A 23,216-nucleotide genomic window follows, 5' to 3' on the forward strand; every position below is an offset into this window, starting at 1 on the left:
AGGGGGTGGTAGATATATTGTATATAAATACTATTTAAAAAATTGGCAACTTAATATTTAATATTAAATTATTTTAATTGTCACAATTAAAGTATAATTTTATTAAATTGAGCAAGCACAACATTCAGCATTCAATCAAATATTTTTAAAGATTGATTATTATTAATAATGTTATTTCAACATAATATCTTGTTATTTCGACATGTGCATTTGTAAATCTGGTGACGTGTGCATTGATTTTTATTGATAAACTAGTGTTTTCTGTCAGTGTCGGTTGCAAAGATGAAGTTGACGATCGCCATATCCATAGTGAACGCGCCTATAGAGAGAAATGCACATCATGGATAGATATATTTCTCATGTCTGTAAGGCATACGCCGAGTTTCGGATTCACTTTAAAGAAAGGTTTTCTACAAAACAAAACTTAACAAAGTGGTCAAAATCATGTATGACCCACTCTATGTCTCTCTATATATTGCGCATTCTATCTTACTCGTGCTCTTCACTTTTCATAATCAACATAGATGAAAATAAGTATTTAATGGCTACAACACGTATAGTAGGCCTACAGACTCTCTATTTGTACAAATTGCTGCACATTCATTTAATTCTGAATTTTGCACACATAAGTTGAAAGGCATTCGTTTGTGCATAGTAAAACATTTCTGCAACATTTATCAAGTTCCCGGATAATGGTGCGTGCATTTATTATTATCTTAATGAATAATGTAACAAGGATGAAGCGTGTAAACTGTGTTGTTTGTTTATTCAGAATGGAATGGATCGCAAATGGATCTGAATGAAGAAATGTAAAAAAAAAGTATGAATGAACATTGGATGGCCTAGGAGGAGTAGGCCTACTACTCTACTTTAATTCAACAAGGTTTTTGAATATAGAATATTTTATTTTTAAAGCCTATTATCCCGGGCCCTGGTGTGATGCGTGCGAGTGGAGGAGACGCTGCGCATGACACGCAACGTGTTACATTTTGTAACACAAATACTTTATAAAGGGCCCGGCCCGAGGATAGTGGCGGGAAATATCGGTCAAACTCGGGCTCGGTCAGAGAATCTAAGCTCTCATATATATGTACTTTATTTAAGAAGCCAGTTTTATAAAAATCTCAATGTTTTACATTATAACCTTTCAGAATTTCATCTTACTTTTTGGCAATATAAATAACATCTATACCAAAATTACATTCTTTCCCCCCAGTTTGGGTATATGAATAAAATATGTCTTTTTTTTTTCTTCCTCTTCCTCAAGTATGAGTATGAGCTAAAATATAATTATATTAATTTATTAATTCATTAATTAATTAATTGAATTAGACTAATTCATTTTCAGACTATTATTTCATATGTCAGGCTTTACAGGGATAAGTTCATGTTCATGATGGGGAATCACTATATAGTAATGCAGATAAAGACATTTTTCAGATGAGAGCAAAACATGACAAAATATATTAAAAGACTTACAGAGCTCTTCTGGAGGTTTTGATGACTGCCGATAATCTAATGAGACACTCGTCTGATTTCTTGAATTTCTGAAGCTCAAACTCCTCCAGCTCTTCCTCTGATGTCAACAACACAAAGGCTAAAGCAGACCACTGGGCAGGTGAAAGGTCACCAGATGAGAGACTTCCTTTGCTAAGGTGGGTCTGAATCTCTTTCACCAGAGTTTGATCGTTCAGTTCATTCAGACAGTAGAGCAGATTGATGGATCTCTCTGCAGGAAGATCATCTTCTAATTTCTGCTTGATGTACTGAACGATTTCCTTGTTGCTCTGGTCATTGCCGTCTTGCTGTGTCAACAGACCTCGTAAGAGTCGTCGATTGGACTGGAGTGACAGACCGAGGAGGAAGCGAAGGAAAAGGTCCAGGTGTCCATTGTCACTCTCGAGCGTCTTGTCCACTGCAGTCTTGAGTAAATCAATCATGGTTTCATTTCTGTTTTCCTGTTCTGTAGACTCATGATCAAACACACTTGTCTTGTTGATGTCTAGACACAGATGTGCATAAAGGGCTGCAATAAACTCTTGAATGCTCAAGTGAACAAAGCAGTACATGGTACCAAGAACGATCCCTGTTTCCTCCTTAAAGATCTGGGTACATATGCCTGAGTACACTGATGCCTTATAGACGTCAATACCACAGGCTTCCAGGTCTGTGTCATAGAAGATCAGGTTGTTTCTTTCCAGCTGATGAAATGCCAGTTTCCCCAGTGAAAGGATGGCGTCTTTATCCCAGGAAACATCTGGTGTGTATTCTCCGTCATACTTTCGACGGTTCTGCTGGATCTGAAAGCGGAGAAAGTGTGTGTACATTTGTGTCAGAGTCTTGGGAGTGTCTTCAGTGTTTGATTCCTGCAGTGTTTTAGAGATCTCATCAGCCTGAGTATATTTCACATCATTATTTATTTTCTCCTCCAGAATGTTCTGGAGAACCGTGGCTGAAATCCAGCAGAAGACTGGGATGTGGCACATGATAAAGAGACTCTTTGATTGTTTAATGTGATCTAGGATTGTGTTGGCCTGATTCTGATCAGTGAATCTTTTTTTGAAGTACTCTTGCTTTTGTGCGTCACTGAATCCTCGTATCTCTGTCAGCCGGTCGATACAGTCAGGAGGAATCTTACTGGCAGCTGCTGGTCTGGTGGTGATCCAGATGAGAGCAGAAGGAAGCAGATTTCCCTTTATGAGGTTCGTTAGGAGAACATCCAGAGAGGCTGGTGACGACACATCACGCCACGTCTCGTTACAATCAAACTTCAGAGGAAGGCGACATTCATCCAGTCCATCAAGGATGAACAACACTTTGAACTGATTCCTTCTTGTAAGGTTCAGTCCTTTTGTCTCTGGGAAATATTGAGTTATAAGGTCCATCAAACTTAGTTTTTCTTTCTCCTTTAAGTTAATCTCTCTGAATGGAAGAGGAAATATGAAGCTGATATCTTGATTTTCTTTTTCTTCAGCCCAGTCCAGAACAAACTTTTGCACAGAGACTGATTTCCCGATGCCAGCGACTCCTTTTGTCAGTACAGTTCGGATCTCCTCGTCTTGTTCAGGAGCTTCAAACAAATTTGTGCATTCAACCTGTATCTCTTGTGCTTCATGACGCCTGGAAGCAACTTCAATCTGTCTCACCTCATGTTCAGTATTGACCTGTTCACTGCCACCCTGAGTGATATAGAGATCTGTGTAGATGTTATTCAGAAGTGTGGAGTCACCTTGCTTCGCAATTCCTTCAAATACACATTGATACTTCTTCTTTAGGCCACATTTCAGCTGATGAATGAGGAACAGCTCATCTAAACACAGGAACAGAAAATAGATAGTTTTAGTCTTCATTTTCTCTCCTACATTTATAAGAGACAATCTGACAGATGATCATGAGTCTCTTACCTTCTAAAGCATCAGCAGCTTCATCTTGCTTCATCTCTCTCAGGTAATGTAGTGTGAGATCAAGAGCTGATTCTTTGATACTGGATCTGTTCTCAATAAAGTCCTTCACAAAGTGGTGTGTGTTCTCATTTTGTAATATTTTCTTAAACTTTTCCAGTTCATTCTTCAGAAATGTGATTATTTTCCTCTCAAGATCCTACAAACAAAAGTAAGAGAAAAGACACAATTTAAACCAAATTTACATCTACATTTGATCAACACTATTTATTCAACAATTATAATACATTTACATAAAAAAATCCAGTTAAAAGATTAACATGCTAATAGCCATGTTGTGCTAGGAAAAATAAGTGATCAAGAATAATGTAATAACATTTCTTTGTTCAATATTTAACATTTATTTAAAAAAAAATGTGTTTTCCTACCTGGAAGATTCCTAGAAGATTGTCTCTGAAATTCTCGTGGTTCCTGTGAGTCTGAACGTCTGAGTCTAATGTCTCATATTGAAGCCTGTAATCAAATAAGTAAAATAAAATAAAGATTTTCCAGGCAAAATTTCACAGAAAGAGAAATAAGCATTAGCTGTGAATACTCTGATAAATATTTGATCTAAACATGTTTCATGATTGGTATTCACTGATACAACTTTTAAACACAGTCAACGTGTGACAAAAAAAAAAAAAATAGTAACACGAAATACCTTTTATTAGATGATGGATTTTCCCCACTGAAGTCTGGCACATGACCTTTTGAATGATCACTCTTCAGAGACACAGAGCTGGACACATGTGAGCCTGATCTTACACTGATTACACAAAGAATAGAGAGAGAGAGAAAACACTTTGGTAAAGGAGTATACACACAAATACACACACTCACACAATTTACTGTTTTATAGTTAATGATAATTTTATTTTCTGGCTCACATTGGTTTAACAATTTCTTTAATATACATGAGAGAGATTAAACATGTTAAAAAATACTTGACTAATTTAAGAGAACATGTCAAGTTTTTGTTTATTGACAGAAATAGAGAGCAGAAATGTCTGTGCGACACAGTTTTGTTAGCATACTTGAATTAAATTAAGTGTATAGTTGTTTCCTAATGTCTGTCAATAATTGTATGATCTAAAAACTAAAGTCATTTATTTGGATTAATTCAGCGTATAGAAGGTAATTAACAAATTATTAACTGTGATATTTTCTATAGAGCAAAGAGGGCTTTATAGACAATGTTAGAGTTCATTTAAGAAGTTAAAAATTGAAGTTGTGCAAAGCATTTGCAAATATATAAAACAATGCTTAAAGTTGTGTTATTGACAGGGAAACACAAAGTCCAGTGGAGTTTAAACTGATGAAAACAGACGCAGTCTTACCTGTGTTTCTCTGAGAGACTCATCTGAGAGAGAGAGTCCTTTCCTCTTTCCTCTGACATACTGCAGCTAAACTGACACTGAAAACTGATCAACACTGCTTTCTGAAAACACTCAATCCTTCAGCATCACCTGGAAATGACACCATTTTACACAGATGAAGAACATCTTATTTAAGACAATAATGAAGAATGCTGAGTTATCATCAACAACAGCAACAGCAAAAACTATCTATAAAATAAAGTGAGTTACAGACAAATATATTGCCATGTAAAAATAACCGAATGGTCTTAATCATATCTGATTGTTTAATGAGTTTAACTGACTCTAAATATTAATTAATTGGGGAAAAGCAATTGTGTTTAAAACTTTGAGTGGGAAAATTCAACCCAATTTGTAATATTCTCTATTACAGTTTATCATTTTACAATCATATTTACCAAATCTTTCTAAATTGTTGAATCGTTTGTCATTTAATCATTACTTCAAGTTCACAATGAAGGTTGATTTCATTACTTTCAAATGTTCCTAAAATAACTGATTGAGTAAAAGTAACATACAGTATAACGGTCATACTGTATAACTACTAATCATAATGCTATATTTTGCTCTAATATATTTAGCTTAATAACAGCAGAATGTTGTTCATTGACGTCAGGCTTCATCTGTCTGTATACTGTAAATGTCTGGTTCAAAAGTTCAAAAAAATAGTTTTGTTTAGCTATAGTTAACGCAAAAAGTTTTCAATATAGCTGAGTAAAATTAAAGTTGTGTGATGCACCTCAGCGTATCATATAATGGCAGTGACGTCAATGGCAGCGTTCAGAGGTTTATGACAGTTACAGTTTATTAAATTAATTCATAATATTTACCCAGTCAAACATTTCTTACAAAAAAAATCAGATCTGATTTTGACACTAACTGCTCCTTCTGTCGGAACTACACTGAAACTCTTCTTCACTTGTTTTGGTGTGCAGTTATATTCAGCAACTTTGGAAAGCTGGTTTATCTCAAGCAATATCTTGCAAAATTTCTCTATGAATCCCAAAACTGTTATTTTGGGATTTTTTGAAGTGGATTCAAATGCCTGCTTTATAATAAATCAAATTATTTTCCTATGTAGATTTTATATTCAAAAATGTAAGTTCTCAAATTGTAAACCAATTTTTTTGGTATTCTTACATGAGATAAAACAGTACTTCTTTCATATTCTTTATATTTTTGTTGCCTTAATAATTATTGTTGTGTTGTAATTATGTTGTTTCACACTGTTAATTGAATGTTCAAATAAAGCATTATAAAAAAAAAAGAAAAGAAAAAAGAAAGACAGTTACAGTTTATGTTACACACAGTTTCTTGTGGATCAGTGCATTGGTCTTATAATAATAATAATAATAATAATAATAATAATTTGTTATATTTATATAGCGCTTTTCTAGGTACTCAAAGCACTTTACATAGAAGGGGGAATCTCCTCAACCACCACCAGTCTTGTGAATAATGTTGTATATTTGATGTTATATCGCTAGTAAACGTCCAGTAGGACTGCCATGTTTGTGTAATGTGCTTTACTGAGCGGGAATATCTCTGTCAGCTGCAGATTAATTGACCTTTATTATTATTATTAAAAACACATAGCAGTGATTCTAGTCACTAAAAATGTAATTGTAATTTAATTGTTAAAATCTGGAAGCCATAGAAAGAATACATTTATTTATTAAATCTTTATATTTTGTTTACCTTCATTCATTAACAAGCGTTATCATTACACAGCAGTCATAAATCATTACAATTCAAGTCTAATTCATTTGTTGAAACCTGGAAGCAATAGAGAGAATATGTCATTATACTATTCATTTTTTCATTAAACAACATTATAATACAAAATGTACTATGAAATTATTCATTTATTCATTAGAAGCTCGAAAAGCTTTCAAAGTAGTAACATACTAACCATTAAAGTTACATTTAAGTAACACTGTTTGTATGTGCTTTATATCAGGGCCTCACGTTAAACGTCCACAAAAGTCTGAACTGCTTGCTATTTACAATGTTAATTAACGGTAGTTAATGGTAGTTTCTTTGTGTGATTTTTTTTTTTCGGGTGCGGTGAATTGTATTAAAACCTTCGGAAGCCCTGAACCTCAACGTAAAAAAAATAAAATATATATATATATATATTTCGAGATTAAATTCAAAACATTAGGCTACGAGAATAAAGTCATAATATTTTGAGAATAAAGTCAAAATTATCTGCCATCTGGGCCGAGAATACTTAACAGTAACCGTACTCACCGTCTCCCTCTTCACCGTAAATACGTTCTGGATACATTTTAAGTGCATCATTCTGTATCCAGTCATTTGGCCGGATTTAATATATAACCACTGGTGGTTAAGGAGAGATTCCCTGATATGATTGTAAAGCGCTTTGGGTGTAGGCTTACAGTAGACATATGAAAGTGCTATATAAATGCCTCATTCATTCTGAAGCTGGATATCTCCATCCAGTCTGAAAAGTGTTTTCGCCAGTAAAGCCTATTCCGGTGCAGTATATTTTCTAACATCCCAAAACAAATGTTAATGCCATGTTGGTAGATTGGCACCTGTAGAATTTCCTTTTGTTAAAAGCCCAGATCAAAGTAAAAAGCTACTATTTTGTGTAGATCCATGTCCGAGGCAGTTCGACTTCACAAACACATTTCTTTACACACACACACACACACACACACACGCACACACACACACACGTGAGTAATGAATTGGAAACACTCCCTCTGCGCCAGTGGATGCGCACCGTTATGAATGCCTGTGCGGAAATGTGAAACAACGGCAAGCTCACACGTAACTTCTACGGAAGACTGTATTCTCGTAATGTTTCGACTTTAATCTAGAAATGTTTCAACTTTATTCCCGGAATATTTCGACTTTATTCTCGTAATTTTAGACTTATTTATTTTTTACGGGATTTTCTTTCTTTTTTTCCCTTTTTTTTTAACGTTGCGGTTCAGGACTTCCATAAAAACCAGACCAAAAATTCTAATAATAAAACTAAATCCTAATCATAGATGTTAATAATAATATTGGGAACCCACAACAATTAACAAAACAAAAACATTCAAAAATGTATTGTCCCTGTTTCTTAATTAATAGATAACAAATGAGATTTCAGTGATATTTTGACCACTCAAATAGGAAATATCTTATGACCTACAAGCCACGTTCTGCCTTAAGAACAAATGGAGCAACGGAACAAAGTACAGAGTTAATTAATAACTAGCTAGTAGGTACTAAGCCTCTAGTGTGGACTTTGTGTTCCACTTTAAGAAATAACTTGTTATGCTCGCTTTCACATTTATATGACATGTATGTGTGGTGTCTAAAACAAATAAAGACGTATACTGTATACATAATAGATTACAACTGAAATACATGCACTATACATACGATCAGCAGCAGTAAATATTACAATAAGACAATTAGACTGAGCACCATATCTAAAGATGCCTTACTGGGCATTTAAGCATAAACTACCATCATAAACATACTAAAGAATACTGTCTGAACAGGTTATTCACGTGAAACAACACTATATGCTGATGAAACAGTTAATATAATCTAAACATAATACAATACACAAACTTTGCACTTCTGAAGATGACGCAGTTATAATAGAATGGAGCGGTAACAGCTTAAAAAACTCAAATTCTCACACTAAAGACAAAAAACGAGATGTTACAATCATATAAGCATAAGATATAAACAAACACACTTACTTCTCTTTAACGCACACACAATAAAGGCAACTCTATAGCGAGCAGTTGACAGAGCTGTATAGAACTACAATATCGTCCTTCTTCTGGGCATAACAAAACTAAATTATGTTTTATTAACAAATCTCGGGAGGAGCAAGTTCAGTTGTCTGTCTCTGTTTTATACATTTGGACCTTGAGTCTGCAATAAAGATATGATGATCATTAAAATGCATTATCAGCATCATGAGTCATAGTCATTAAAGTCTTTTTATAATGGGTAAAACCTGAAAGCCAATTTCGATCTTGATTCACTATCAATTCACATGTGACAGCCAACCAATGGGATTATACATTACATTCTTATAGAATGTGAGACAAAACAAAAAAGAGGGACCCTTTCTAGGCTGCTTTCCAAGAAACACACGGTATGGGGGTAAATTGATGCCAAAACCATTGAAAATGGACAGACTAAAAGTCACAAATAGATATTACAACTTGTAAACACAAAAGACAATCTACAAATAGATTAAAAATCCGCAAACAAAGTCCTCATGATCCGCAAATGTAAAACAAGATCTACAAATAGATACAAAGTCCTCAAACAAACTCTTTGTGATCCACAAATATAAAGCATGATGTACAAAAAGATTAAAAATCCACAAATAAACACATCCTGATTCACAAATAGAAATCAGTGACTTGAACTTGAAAACCAGAATTTGAATGAATGTAAAGTGACTTGTTTGCAGGTGAAGATCATGTTCTGTTTGTAGATTGTGTAACATTTGTTTTCAGAATTCTGGCACTATTGTTTCGCTGTTGTGACAAAATAATGCCATAATCATTGAAAATGAAGAGACTATGAGTCAAAAATGCATATTACAATTTGTAAACACAAAACAAGATCTACAAATCAATTTAAAATCTGCAAACAAACTCCTCAAAATCTGCAAATGTAAAACACAATCTGTAAATAGATTCCAAATCTGCAAACAAACTCCTCATGATCCGCAAATGTAAAACAAGATCTACAAATAGATAAAAAATCCACAAACAGACTCTTCATGACATATAAATATAAAATGCGATCTACAAATAGATTTAAAATCCGCAAACAAACTCTTTATGATTCACAAATAGAAATCAGTGACTTGTACTTGACAACCAGAATTTGAATGAATGCAAAGTGATTTGTCTGCGCATGAGGGTCATTATTTGTTTGTAGATTGTGTTGCATTTGTTTTCAGAATTTTGGCACAACGGTTTCGCTGTTTTTCCCATTAAAAAATCTACAAATGCCCTCCTCACAATTTGCAAACAAACACAGTCTAACTTGTATTTTCAAACCACTGTAAAAAGACATTCTTACACATTCTGTGCAAAGCTCAGCATGCAAGTGTTGAATCTGTGTTTGCAGATTACAGGGCATTCACAGATCCCTCTGCACACGTCTACAGATCTTTTTGGCACTATCTTTCCGCAGAGTGTGTGACTACGATCCACACGTGTAGTCAGCCAATCAGGGGTATTGCTTCAATGTGATGTCATGCCCCCTCAATACGCCCTTTTCAAAATAAGAGTCAACACTTCTCGGATGGGTGGCCTGGGCTCACTGCCATTTACTGTTGCCAGTGTTGCAGCCTACCGAAATCCGACTCCCCGAGTCCCCGGACAAATCGCACCCCCCCTCGCCTGCACGCGCAAGCGAGTTTATGCACTTCCTTTGCTATATCCGTTTATCGATCGATTTTTCACAAAGCAAGCACCCAGATCCTGCATGGAAGCTTTGTCTACACTTAAATAAATTATCAGAAAGTGAACTAGTGTTAATAAAAGATGCAAAAAACAAACACAAACAAACAAAAAAACATGGCAGATCGATTCAAACTATAAACTTCGACGGGTAAGGAATAAAGCTACCAGCTATCAAAACAAAACTGTTAATTTCACTTAATTTAACTGAATTTATCATTTGTGTGTTAAACACGCTGTGGTTCATAGGAAAATATTGTATTACTCTCCCCATGTCATTGGAATGTCATTAAAAATAATAATATTTAACCTTTTTTCACGAAGATAGGCTTTAAGAGTTCATGAAATACATATTGTATATATATGTGGCAAATACCTGTCTTTTTGTTTGTTTGTTTTTTGCTTAATTGCGTCTTAAAAATAGAAATGAAACAAATTATTAGTGATAATTGACACTTAAAGCTAAGAATGTAAAGAAACCTTAGACATTTTTTTTTTTTAATTAATAGTTATTTTCCAGCACATTAGGGCCCCAAAAAGCATTATTTATTTATTTCATTCTTTCAATTTTACATCTTATGGATATACAATTAAAATAGCTGGAGCAGTTACTTTGCGGTCAGGGGCCCTTTAAAAAAACCTGCTATAAAACAAGATGGGTTTAGCAGGGGGAGTGGGATTTTCACACCATTAAAATACAGGACTGGTGAAATCACACTCCCCTCATCACCAGCACAGGTGTATAAGGTCATAGACTCACCACACTACTGCCGCTGTCACATCTTGGTTTAGAGATTGTGTGGTGACAGGTTTAGCAGGGGGAGTGGGATTTTCACAGCATTAAAAAACGGACTGGTGAAATCAGTTGATTGTAACTCATTTTATGTGAGTGTACTGTACATGTTACTACATCCAAATAAAATGTATTTAATAATTTTATGATTATATATATTTTTTAATATCCGATATATTTTTTATTTTAAAATATTTTAATAATAATTCATATAATAATTTTATAATAATTAAAATATATGTAGCCTATATATAGTTTTACTTAGAAATTAGTTTTATGATATATTATATTAATATTATTATATTAATATAATAAATATAATAATAATTAAAAAAATATGGTTTACTTGGAAATTGGTTTTATGATAAATATTAATTTTAGGCTATATTAGTATTATGATAGATTTTTATATATATATATTATTTTTTTTAATAATAGTTCATATAATAGCCTATACTCTTATATATTAATTTACGAATAATTAAAAATATACATGAACATGTATACATGATTTTACTTAGAAATTGGCTGAATGTCGAATTCATCAACAGGGCGGATGTGCACTTGTGAAAATCGCGCGCGCTAATTCATTCCAGGCATAGCTAATTTTACCTTGTTTGCACACTTAATTATCACGTTGTTTTTCCAATGGATCCTGGGATTTACGAAGATTTTTTTTCCTACAAGTCCCATGGAACATACCCTGATGGGTTGAGCAAGACAGAAAAAAACACACTGCGAAAAAAAGCGCACAACTTTGAGATTGAAGGTAGCCTAATAATTTTTTTTTTTTTTTGAAATTTTAACTTGTAATGTGATGTGATTTTTATATATATATATATATATAGTAATTGATGAATTATAAAAAATCAGCAATAAGATCATAATTTGTGCTAAAATCGTCTAAATGTTTAGTTTTAAAAACAATTTTAAAAAGCTGTTTAGGTCTATTTTGATGTTTCTGCGCACGTTCAGTAGACAGTGAGGTTCGGGTTTGTTCCAATCAGAGCTCGTGAGTGGAGAGCGCATTTCTGAATATTCCCTCCGCTCGCTCATTCCGCAGGGTCGCTCGCTCAACCCAGAATGGCCTGAGCCTGGTTCGAAAATATGTGGAATAAGGGCTGCCTCCGACTGGCCTCTCTCCATTGACAAGCGTTAACTTCCTTGTAGGCGGGTACTCTGTTGAAGTTTAAAACTATTGGATCTGCCCAGAGTCACTCTGGATCTGCCATAACCAATTGCTAATGTTTGGTCGTGACGTATGTCAACTCAAACTAGCGCACAATCTCAACATCATCGTTCTCAGCCACTCCCTCTGTTCGCTGATTGGACCGGTTAAAAATTGATCGGAGAAAACCAAAGAATACACCACAATCCCAGACGGAGTTACTGAAGGAAAATGAAATTGAGCGGAAGTACGTAGGAGGGCGGAGCCAGGCTAGGACAAATCGCCCCTTTATATTAATTTAAAGGATAATGAGCGTTTACGTAGGCCTAATATAGCCGCACTCAAGCGCACGACCGCACGCATAAAGCTTGCCACAAAGAACCGGTAAAAGTAATGATTATGAATGTGTCTAAAATAGCAAGGAGACATTTAATTGATTATTGATAAACTGGTGTTTTGACGATGCGGATTCGCCATGAACGCCAGAGAGAAATGCATTTTTCATATGGATTAGCCTACATAATCAGAGAGTAGCCTATTTCTTTTGGTTTTGAATATTTTTGTTTAAAAATAGACATTTCAAGCTTTCTATAATAGATAGCCTATATTTCTCAAATCTGTGAGGCACAAGCTGAGTTTCGGCGCCCTCCAGTTCACGTGCAATGCAAGTGATCGTGTCGGCACCTTATTACATTGTCTGCTTACATTTGCTTCTTATTTATTAAAAACAGGCAATTGATTGATAAAACATTGATCAAAATTAAGATACAATTTATACAAAATGAAAATCTTTTAAAAAGATACTTTCTACAAAACAAAGCTCAATGAAGTGGTCAAAAAGTGGTCATGTTTTACCCACTCCATGTCTCCAAGATCAATTATGCATCTCAAAATGTATCATAGCCTATCATGCTGCATGCTCATTTTCATAATCAACACTGATTAAATTAAAAACATAATGACGTCACATATTTTCCAACCCAGCCCTCAGCCCTGTTGCAACAGTCCTTGTTTAGGTACCTTAAACGCGCACATACAGTCTCGGAGTTATCGCTGCAACCAGGAGATGAAGAGAGCTGAGATCCACATCACCTTGCACATCTTCGTCTCTGCCACCCCAGGATGATAGCGCGGCTAGTGCAGCTAGCGCGACCAGCGCCGTTGCTAGAAGGGCGCCAGCACCTCTGCCTCTCAGCGCCTCTGCCTCGCGAGTGGATGATAGCCCTGAAGATGCCTAGAAATCGTATACCTTTAGTGGTAGTATACTTTGCTCCAGCTATTTTAATTGTATACCCATAAGCTATGCAAGATGTAAAATTGAAAGAATGAATGAAATAAATAATGCTTTTTGGGGCCCTAATGTGCTGGAAAATAACTATTAATTAAAAAGAAAAAAATGTCTAAGGTTTCTTTACATTCTTAGCTTTAAGTGTCAATTATCACTAATAATTTGTTTCATTTCTATTTTTAAGACACAGTTAAGCAAAAAACAAACAAACAAAAAGACAGGTATTTGCCTCATATATATATATATATATAGGCTATATACAATATGTATTTGATAAACTCTTAAAGCCTATCTTCGTGAAAAAAGGTTAAATATTATTTGGGGGTGTGTGTTAGTGTATGTCTGTGTTATGTATCCTGATTGACTTTATGATTAGTTAAATCTTTTTTGCACATGCATCGCCACAGACTCTGCATCGCCACAGAGTTAACCATTTCAGACAGTACCGGACAGCCTCTGTCTCTCTTAAGACTCTTAAGGGTGGGCCTTAAATTAAAAACGTTAAATAAAAAAAAAATTATTTAAAAAAAACTAATATAGCCTACTGTTATATTATCTGTGCGTATACATCATTTTAATAGCTTGATGCTTTTAAAATATTTTGTTGCATTGTTAAAAGTTTCAGTGCATAGGACGGACCTATCCGCGATCGCGAAAAAAATTGACTGATTTATGAATGTATATGCATAGTTCTGATCAGTCGGAAATACAGATAAACGCTTTCATTTGTTGTATTTTTGATCCTGAAAGAAAACAGAACAACAAAAGAGCGAATCTGGAGTCTGTAGCCTACGTGTTATGCTTCTTAAGCGGACTTTTGGGACTCAGTTTTGAACTGGTGACGCGTCATTGCTTGTCACGTGACACATCGCACCAACAACAGCGCTGAATGAATGAATGATGATCTGCTTTTATGTCATTTTTTTTATGTCTGCTTTTATGTCAACAGCCCCCCCTATTCCAACGTCTATGCTTCCATGCAGGATCTGGGTGCTTGCTTTGTGAAAAATCGATCGATAAACGGATATAGCAAAGGAAGTGCATAAACTCGCTTGCGCGTGCAGGCGAGGGGGAGTGCAATTTGTCCGGGGAGTCGGATTTCGGTAGGCTGCAACACTGGCAACAGTAAATGGCAGTGAGCCCAGCCCACCCATCCGAGAAGTGTCGACTCTTATTTTGAAAAGGGCGTATTGAGGGGGCGTGACATCACATTGAAGCAATACCCCTGATTGGCTGACTACACGTGTGGATCGTAGTCACACACTCTGCGGAAAGATAGTGCCAAAAAGATCTGTAGACGTGTGCAGAGGGATCTGTGAATGCCCTGTGATCTGCAAACACAGATTCAACACTTGCATGCTGAGCTTTGCACAGAATGTGTAAGAATGTCTTTTTACAGTGGTTTGAAAATACAAGTTAGACTGTGTTTGTTTGCAAATTGTGAGGAGGGCATTTGTAGATTTTTTTAATGGGAAAAACAGCGAAACAGTTGTGCCAAAATTCTGAAAACAAATGCAACACAATCTACAAACAAATAATGACCCTCATGCGCAGACGAATCACTTTGCATTCATTCAAATTCTGGTTGTCAAGTACAAGTCACTGATTTCTATTTGTGAATCATAAAGAGTCTGTTTGCGGATTTTAAATCTATTTGTAGATCGCATTTTATATTTGTATGTCATGAAGAGTCTGTTTGTGGATTTTTTTATCTATTTGTAGATCTTGTTTTACATTTGCGGATCATGAGGAGTTTGTTTGCAGATTTGGAATCTATTTACAGATTGTGTTTTACATTTGCAGATTTTGAGGAGTTTGTTTGCAGATTTTAAATTGATTTGTAGATCTTGTTTTGTGTTTACAAATTGTAATATGCATTTTTAACTCATAGTCTCTTCATTTTCAATGATTATGGCATTATTTTGTCACAACAGCGAAACAATAGTGCCAGAATTCTGAAAACAAATGTGACACAATCTACAAACAGAACATGATCTTCACCTGCAAACAAGTCACTTTACATTCATTCAAATTCTGGTTTTCAAGTTCAAGTCACTGATTTCTATTTGTGAATCAGGATGTGTTTATTTGTGGATTTTTAATCTTTTTGTAGATCATGCTTTATATTTGTGGATCACAAAGAGTTTGTTTGAGGACTTTGTATCTATTTGTAGATCTTGTTTTACATTTGCGGATCATGAGGACTTTGTTTGCTGATTTTTAATCTATTTGTAGATTGTCTTTTGTGTTTACAAGTTGTAATATCTATTTGTGACTTTTAGTCTGTCCATTTTCAATGGTTTTGGCATCAATTTACCCCCATACACACTCACATACATGGTGAATGTGCAGAGAAGCAAGAACTTCTCTTCACTCCAACCCCTTTAGCCTCAAATTATAGATACAAATTATATATTTTTTTAAATGTATCATTTGAAAAATCTAGTGTTTGATCATGTCTAAATATTTATTAAAATACAAAACCTAAAAATAAGTAAGCAGTTATGACCTGCAATACTCTTTTGAGCAACTACTAGACTATTAGATGTAGCCTACATACATGTATATTTATTAAAGAGCCATACAGACACCTAGTGGGTAAAACATGGCATTACAAATGGAAATTATTATTTTTCTGGCCACAAAATGACTCTAATTTGCCTAATTTAAAACCATTTTCTCCATTTTAACATTGAATACTACTCTAATTGTAATATAAATAATAAAACATATTAGAAAAAAATATGATTTTAAGTTATTAAGTTATATTTATTGCACAAATATTATTTAGTATCAAAAGATCTCCTCAAAAATATTTAATAAATATTATTGAACTAAAATATAGAACATTTATTTAATTCAAAAATAGTTAATGTGTTTGGTCACATTTGACCACCAATGAGTATGAGTGTGACCAATATGTAAGTGTGACAGAACTAGTTAAGAGAGTGACAGTTGCGGTGACCTATCAGGGTGGAGGATGGGCTATTTAATGCTGGTTGGCTGTACCCTGAGGTACATCACGTCTTTTTCTCCTCCTCTTGCGTCATTGACTGGCGCCTCAGGTATGTGCTAGTAGCCACAGACATCATATAGATAGACGTCCTATCGACCGCTACTGCCCTTGGCGCGGCCGAGCCGTGGGGCCGCCATCTAAGTCCATCTATCCTTGATGGACTGGACGAATGTCGCCTTCCTCTGAAGTTTGATTGTAATGTTGTGGCAATTTTTCATTAAACAATCATCAACTGCGTAAGAGACACTCTGAAATTCAAATGATCATTAAAAAAAGTATTTTATTCTTGCAAGAAGGCCCAGTTGCCACACAGAAGTCATTAGTACAGTCTGTGGAACAAGTGCGACGAAGGGAGGGAGGGCAGAGGAGCCTTTATATCTTTTCCAAGGTCTCTTACAGGCCGGCTCTTATCTATAGAAGGGAAGATTTCTCTGCTAGTGACCTAATCCTGCTGAGTTTATTCCTACAAACTCAGAAGTCCCAAATGGGACCACCTCTGATCCCAAGGGGTCAGAGGTTCCTTTTACAGCTGTCTCCCCCTTTGTCTCACAGTGTTCACATTAATCATTATATTGAAAAATCAGGAGCACACCTAGAGTGTGAAAATTAAAATTCCCATTACAATCCCCCCTTTTTATCATTCATTGATAACTGATCAATCAAAACACATCATACTAATACTACAACTCTGATCACTCTTCTTAAACTTGCAGGAACAGAAAAAGATTAAAATGAAATAAGCTTAGGCTGTTTTTGTAAGGATAGGCCCTTAATTTTATAGCAAGCAAGTAAAGGTTTATATAAAGCCGGGCTAGGTGGATAAGCACTGTTATCGCACCCCCAACACAAGGTCGGACCCTCAGTCACCTCAATATAAACAAGAAATAGTATAGATTATATTTAGAAAGAAAAACATCATTAGGAAAAGATAAAAGTAAAATAAAAGTCCCTCATTTCAAACTCTGTCCTTGTACGCCACCTCGTGACACGGATGGCTACTGTTTTTAACCCTCTTTACATATCATCGTCCTTAAAAATAAAACATACGAAAATAAGACAATAAGGAAATAGGAAAAAATAAGAAAATAAAGAAAAACACTCCCATCTACCACATGTTACAAATTATTCTGTTACTTGTATCATCTGCCTAATTTTTGTTCATCCTTGGGATAGGCTGTCATTTTCGCCAATTGAACAGACATTCCAGTACTCGTATTCACCCATGAATAACAAAATTATCAGAATAACATATACAATCATTAGATTTATATCAATACTAAGCCCTAGTTTGATTCAATCAAATAAAATCATCAACAACCGTCACAAAACAAATTATTCTGCTAAACGTCCTTGATCCCTCACTGCCCTCCGCGTCGGCGCGTGGGGTTGCTGAGGTTGGTTGGTGTAGTCTAAGGTGAGAGGCGTGGACCCAGGTGTCACCCTCTCCGTACCAATCCTTACGGGATTTTCCCTCAGATCCCGACTGCACCTCCACTGGAATCAACCATTTGCTGTCTGCTGTCACCTGTGAATGCAGACCCTAGCTATTTTGTTAGTGACCGCTTGTCTAGCCGGTCGTCCCTTTTGGTGTGACCTGTGGAATCAACTTTGCTCATGTCAACAAAACAAAACAAATTATTTATACATTTGGAACAGAATCAGTTCTGTTCGACAATCCATCCTGACATTCTGCAAAGGGAAAATTTTAAGTTATGCGCTGCACAAGGTGTGGCCTTTCATTCTGCCCTGTATCAAAAGTCTGCATGCTCTGTAAAGAAAAACAAATGTCGAGGTTATTGTCAGATAGTAAAGTACGTAGTTTCTTTTGTCTGCTGTGCTGCCGCGGCCTTCGCTGCCGCATCTGCCCTGGCGTTCCCTGTTGAAACGGTCCTTGTTTTTAGCACACTTACAGACAGCAATTTTGTTAGGGAGAAGAACGACTTCTTGCAGGGCTTTTACCCAGTTAAACCCTGTGTCCTCCCAGCATTTATCGTCCCACCTGTGCGATTGCATTCATCAAATTTGAACCCCTTGGTATGGCAATTGTTACCATCCCCCTTTTATGCATGATGCACAACTTGTGCATCAATTTAACAATAGTGTTTGGGTAAACAAAGTTTTCAACTAACCCAAATGTTGTCCTTCAGCCAAATTTCCCCCCAGACATCTTTCTCTGCCTCTGAAACAAAACATTACGTAAGCCACAATCAGTTCTTCTTATCTAATAATTTGAAGGGCACTGGCCCTGAGTCTCACTGCTTTTCAGGCCTGTTATTTGGTCTCTTAAGTCAGTCATCTACAAACATTTTCCAATGTCAAAGTCATCAATTGTTTCTATCAGGTCAGGTCGTGGTGTACAGACTTGGTCAGTATCAGTCAAACAACATTCTCCTCCCTTTGTTCACAATAATCTACAGAGCTTGATGACCAAATTTCTTTCAAATTTGTCATTTGCCTTAACCCATCTGTAATGATAAAACTCTCGTTCCAGAGGTTAATGACACATACATAGACACTATTCAGACAGAATAGCTCCCATAACCTAACACTTACCAAGACCTAGTCCATTCACCCTCAAACACACACACATACCTGACTATAAATCACTCATATTTTCATATTCACATCTTTTCCTAAAAAGATTAACGTTTATAATAAGATTTTAAACTTCTCATTTTCCTGTAGCTTTTATCTAATTTTACATGGTCTCTTTACCAGTTTCAAAGCACGTTTGTTCATTATTCATTTCCTCTTAGAAAAGTCAGCTGGGTTGTTTTGGTTCATTATCATTATTTTGCTTCAGCTTGCTTTAGCAGGCCGATAACAGAAAGACAGACAGAGTACCCTTCCTCCACTCAGAGTCTCTCTCACTATTCACAAATAATCTTTTCAACAGCCCCCTAAGACTGTAATTTAGACAAAACATAATAATAAATTCATTACAATAACCTTTGACCATTAACCTTTATCCAGACTTTTCTTGAATCTACAAAAGCTGTCTTCATCTTTAGCCACCACCATGTCTAACGACCTTCAGGAGTTAAAACTATCTTACAGGCATATTTCAATATCAACACTTCTATAATTTTTTCCCTTTGCCCATAAGGCAACCAGCATCATGTTCCTGACATAAATTAAGTTTTGTTACTGTCTCCACAACAAATAATGACAATCACCTCATGGTCTCAGCTGGCTCTTGAAAGCCCATTCCCGTTAGCTCTTTATCTTTAATCTCCATCAGGGTGTGTCCCCTGGCATCGTTGCAGTGATGGAAACGCGGTTTTCTGGTGAGTGGTATAGAGGAACTCACATTTTGCGGGTCAGACTGCCATGACTCGTCGGCACAGCATCTCCCCTCTCAGTGACCTGCTGATGCTGGTGGCTAGTGCAGTCTTTCAGCGTTCAACTCTCATACCTTTCTCACATATAAAAACACCTGGCTTCTCTATTTGGCAAAGCGCCCAGCAGCGATGCAATCCTGCTTTGGGCGTCCATCCTTTTAAAGCCTTTGGAGAATCTTACCCGTCATCGGATATACACCTCATGCATACTGGTCATCGCGGTTATTTTCATTTTCTTTTTTTCATCATCACGCAATCAGTTTTCTTCAACAGAACTCAGCTGTTTTCTGGAGCTCAGGAAAGTCACATTCAAGAGTCACCTCACCCGGACTTGCCTAATAAGTGTTAAGGGAGACAGGTTAATAGCAACACGATTTAATCACTTAAATCTGTTAATCATCTTCAGATCAGCAAAATCTCAGTGAACTTTAATCACATTCATCTATTCAGTGTACTGTTACATCTGTAGCCGGAGCCATCGGCCCTGTATCATGGTGGAAGCTAAGATCAGACAAAGAAGTTACTGGCCCTGAATTAAACTAGTCAAAAACGTCACTTCTATTGTTTAAGACTTCTTTAAAGTCATTCAGTTTTACTTTTAAAACATATGCCCTCTAAATATAAAATCCTGTAACATTATTTCTTTTAACATCTCCATGTCTATGATTTTTCAACTGAAACACTGTGCCTTACTATATTATGACACAGGCTCAGATAACAGCCTTTAGCTGACATTGAATGAGAGAGACTCTGAGGCATTCAGGACTGGTACAGTGCACTCTCATAAACTTCTAAAATCAAACTTTATCTACCATCTTTTAACTCTATCCCAGCGTAAGGCATCTTTGCCAGAATTTACATGTATTTTTTTAAACAACCATAATTTACATTTGTCTTTTGCCCACATCAGGGAATTTAGACATTACAAATTTACAGATCGTGTCTCTGTCGCACTGGACGTCTCAGCCACAGCACACACCAGATTCCGATAAGCAAACTGTTTCAGCCAATCACAAGCTTATCTTTTGAAAGCAAAACATCAGCTCCTAGTTCTTTCATGGTCAACACTATTCCTCCACGTTCAAAACATTAACAAGCTGTTTGTTTAATCAGATGCCTTTCTACACATTTTACATTTAGCAACTATTAATCCAGTAATACTGCTTCTACTTATTTGATCACATTTCATCTCAATTTTAGTTGTCAAGTTCTCAATTACCATAATTTAATACCTGACTTCAGTGTTTTCTCTTGGAGTTTATCAATCTTCTTTTAGGATTCACACTAACTTTTGAGGCTGCCCTCTCTGCTTGTGATACATTCTATTACAAGCTGTCATTTTAAATCATCCGTGAGATTAGTCTCTCTATATCATCAAACATTTTACATTAACCTGTATTCATCAATTCACTAGCTCTTTCCTTCAAAAGGATTCCCTTAAGACTTAAATCTTTCAACCTTCTTTTAACCTTCAATCTTCTTACGACTTCCATCTATCAACTTTTCTTTAACTTTCTTTTCTCCCTTATTTACTTGCACTTTCTTTTCTGAGTGTCCATTTACAATTACGGACTAAATGGCCCTGCTGACCACAATTAAAACACTCACTTTGCCTATAGTTTGATCATTGAGCTTTCAAACAGCTCCAACTTACTGCACACCCTTGAAGCAGTGTGTCCCAATCAGGAATGTAAACAGAGCCACTGATAAGCAGTTCTCTGTATTCTTTTACAGTCCACCAGTGTGGATTCAATCACAACAGCCAAATCATAATCTTCATCATTATCATTGGCAGCACATCAATTTTCATAAACTGCACAGAAAATCATTCAACATATTCTAAGGGGTTTTCACTAAACACTTTCGTTTTTTAACTTCACATTTCTTTGAAGTCAAAGCTTCAGAGCACAGCTGCTTACAGCGTTTGCTCTCTTCTGTCTCACTGTTTGTTTCAGGACTCTTAAAAACATAATTTTCTCAGTCCCACTTATCTCTGCTGTTTCACATGATTTCTTTTTTCCCTCATTCCCACATTTACTTCACGCACACACTTTCAGGTGCCGTGGGCACAGACTTTTCACACATTTCTTGCTTTTTCTGCATTCTTCGTTCTCTCTTAATCGCTTCCTCAATCCAACATTCCACTGTTGTCTCACAGTTCTTACACACATGTTTGGCACACGCGCAACAACCCTGTGGTTTGTCACCGTGTCGCTCAATTGACTCTTTTACCACCTTTAACCTTGTGGAACTCAGTGTTCCTTCTTTCGGAAAATCATGGTACTTTATCAACTTCCCTATGCCTTTTATGCCCTTTGACCCATAATTTTTCTTTATGGCACAGTACACCAGTGTGCAATATTTACTGTTAGATGCTCCCATGATGGCTGTTTTGTTTCTTTCACTGCTGCCTGTGGCTTTCTCAGCGCGCTTTAACTTTTCACCCAAAGTCAGAAGGGTTGAAATTAATTTCTGCTTACTCTCAATATCTTTCTCTGGAATTCAGTTTCGGCCTGGAAATTCCTCGACCTGTTAGGTCTCAATTTCCTGCCCTTTTAAAAAACTTCCTTCCCTTGATCAATTATTTCAGCCTTGAATTAATCTTCTATACGAGTACTGGCTTCGGTCCAGACAATATCTTGACCTTTTGTGGTCTCAATTTCCGTCCCCTACTTAAAAGCCTTTTCCCTCGTACCACAGCTTTAGTTTCAGTTTTCAAATACAGCCATTATGGTCCATCACAACATTTTCTTTTCAAAAATTCTTTTCCAAATAATTTCTTAAAAACAAAAATTCTTTTCAAATCCCCAAAAGTAAATGAATTTACTGTCTCTTACCAGAGATTTTTCTGTCGCCACTCGGGTTCTTTTTTTGAGTTCCCTCTGGAAGTCCTCCCCGGGTCTGAAGCGGCTGGTTCTCCTTCTCTCAATATTTTTCGAGGTGAGACTGAAGCCTGTTGCTTTCAGGGCGTTTTCCCTCCACCGTCCGCTGATCAGACCCGGAAAGCCCTCAAGGAAAACTCATCCCAATACTCTGACACCAAAATTGTTGTGGCAATTTTTCATTAAACAATCATCAACTGCGTAAGAGACACTCTGAAATTCAAATGATCATTAAAAAAGTATTTTATTCTTGCAAGAAGGCCCAGTTGCCACACAGAAGTCATTAGTACAGTCTGTGGAACAAGTGCGACGAAGGGAGGGAGGGCAGAGGAGCCTTTATATCTTTTCCAAGGTCTCTTACAGGCCGGCTCTTATCTATAGAAGGGAAGATTTCTCTGCTAGTGACCTAATCCTGCTGAGTTTATTCCTACAAACTCAGAAGTCCCA

General features: G+C 36.1%; 1 protein-coding gene across 1 annotated transcript in view; it reads right to left on the reverse strand.

The window, feature by feature from the left end:
* The window catches only part of LOC311292417 (NACHT, LRR and PYD domains-containing protein 3-like), a gene marked incomplete at its 3' end in the record, with an annotated part of 350,213 nt that overhangs the window by 25,329 nt on the left and 301,668 nt on the right, over positions 1 to 23,216 (reverse strand). Inside the window, exons 2-6 of the mRNA XM_084412085.1 lie at positions 4,781 to 4,909; positions 4,105 to 4,209; positions 3,830 to 3,914; positions 3,405 to 3,600; positions 1,480 to 3,310 (exon numbers count right to left, since the gene is read on the reverse strand). Of these exons, the coding sequence (XP_084268211.1) occupies positions 1,480 to 3,310; positions 3,405 to 3,600; positions 3,830 to 3,914; positions 4,105 to 4,209; positions 4,781 to 4,839 (2,276 nt within the window). The 5' untranslated portion in view covers positions 4,840 to 4,909. The remainder of the gene's footprint in view (positions 1 to 1,479; positions 3,311 to 3,404; positions 3,601 to 3,829; positions 3,915 to 4,104; positions 4,210 to 4,780; positions 4,910 to 23,216) is intronic.

This window comes from Rutilus rutilus, assembly GCF_951802725.1.
Source record: "Rutilus rutilus genome assembly, chromosome: 6".
NCBI classification, from domain to species: domain Eukaryota; kingdom Metazoa; phylum Chordata; class Actinopteri; order Cypriniformes; family Leuciscidae; genus Rutilus; species Rutilus rutilus.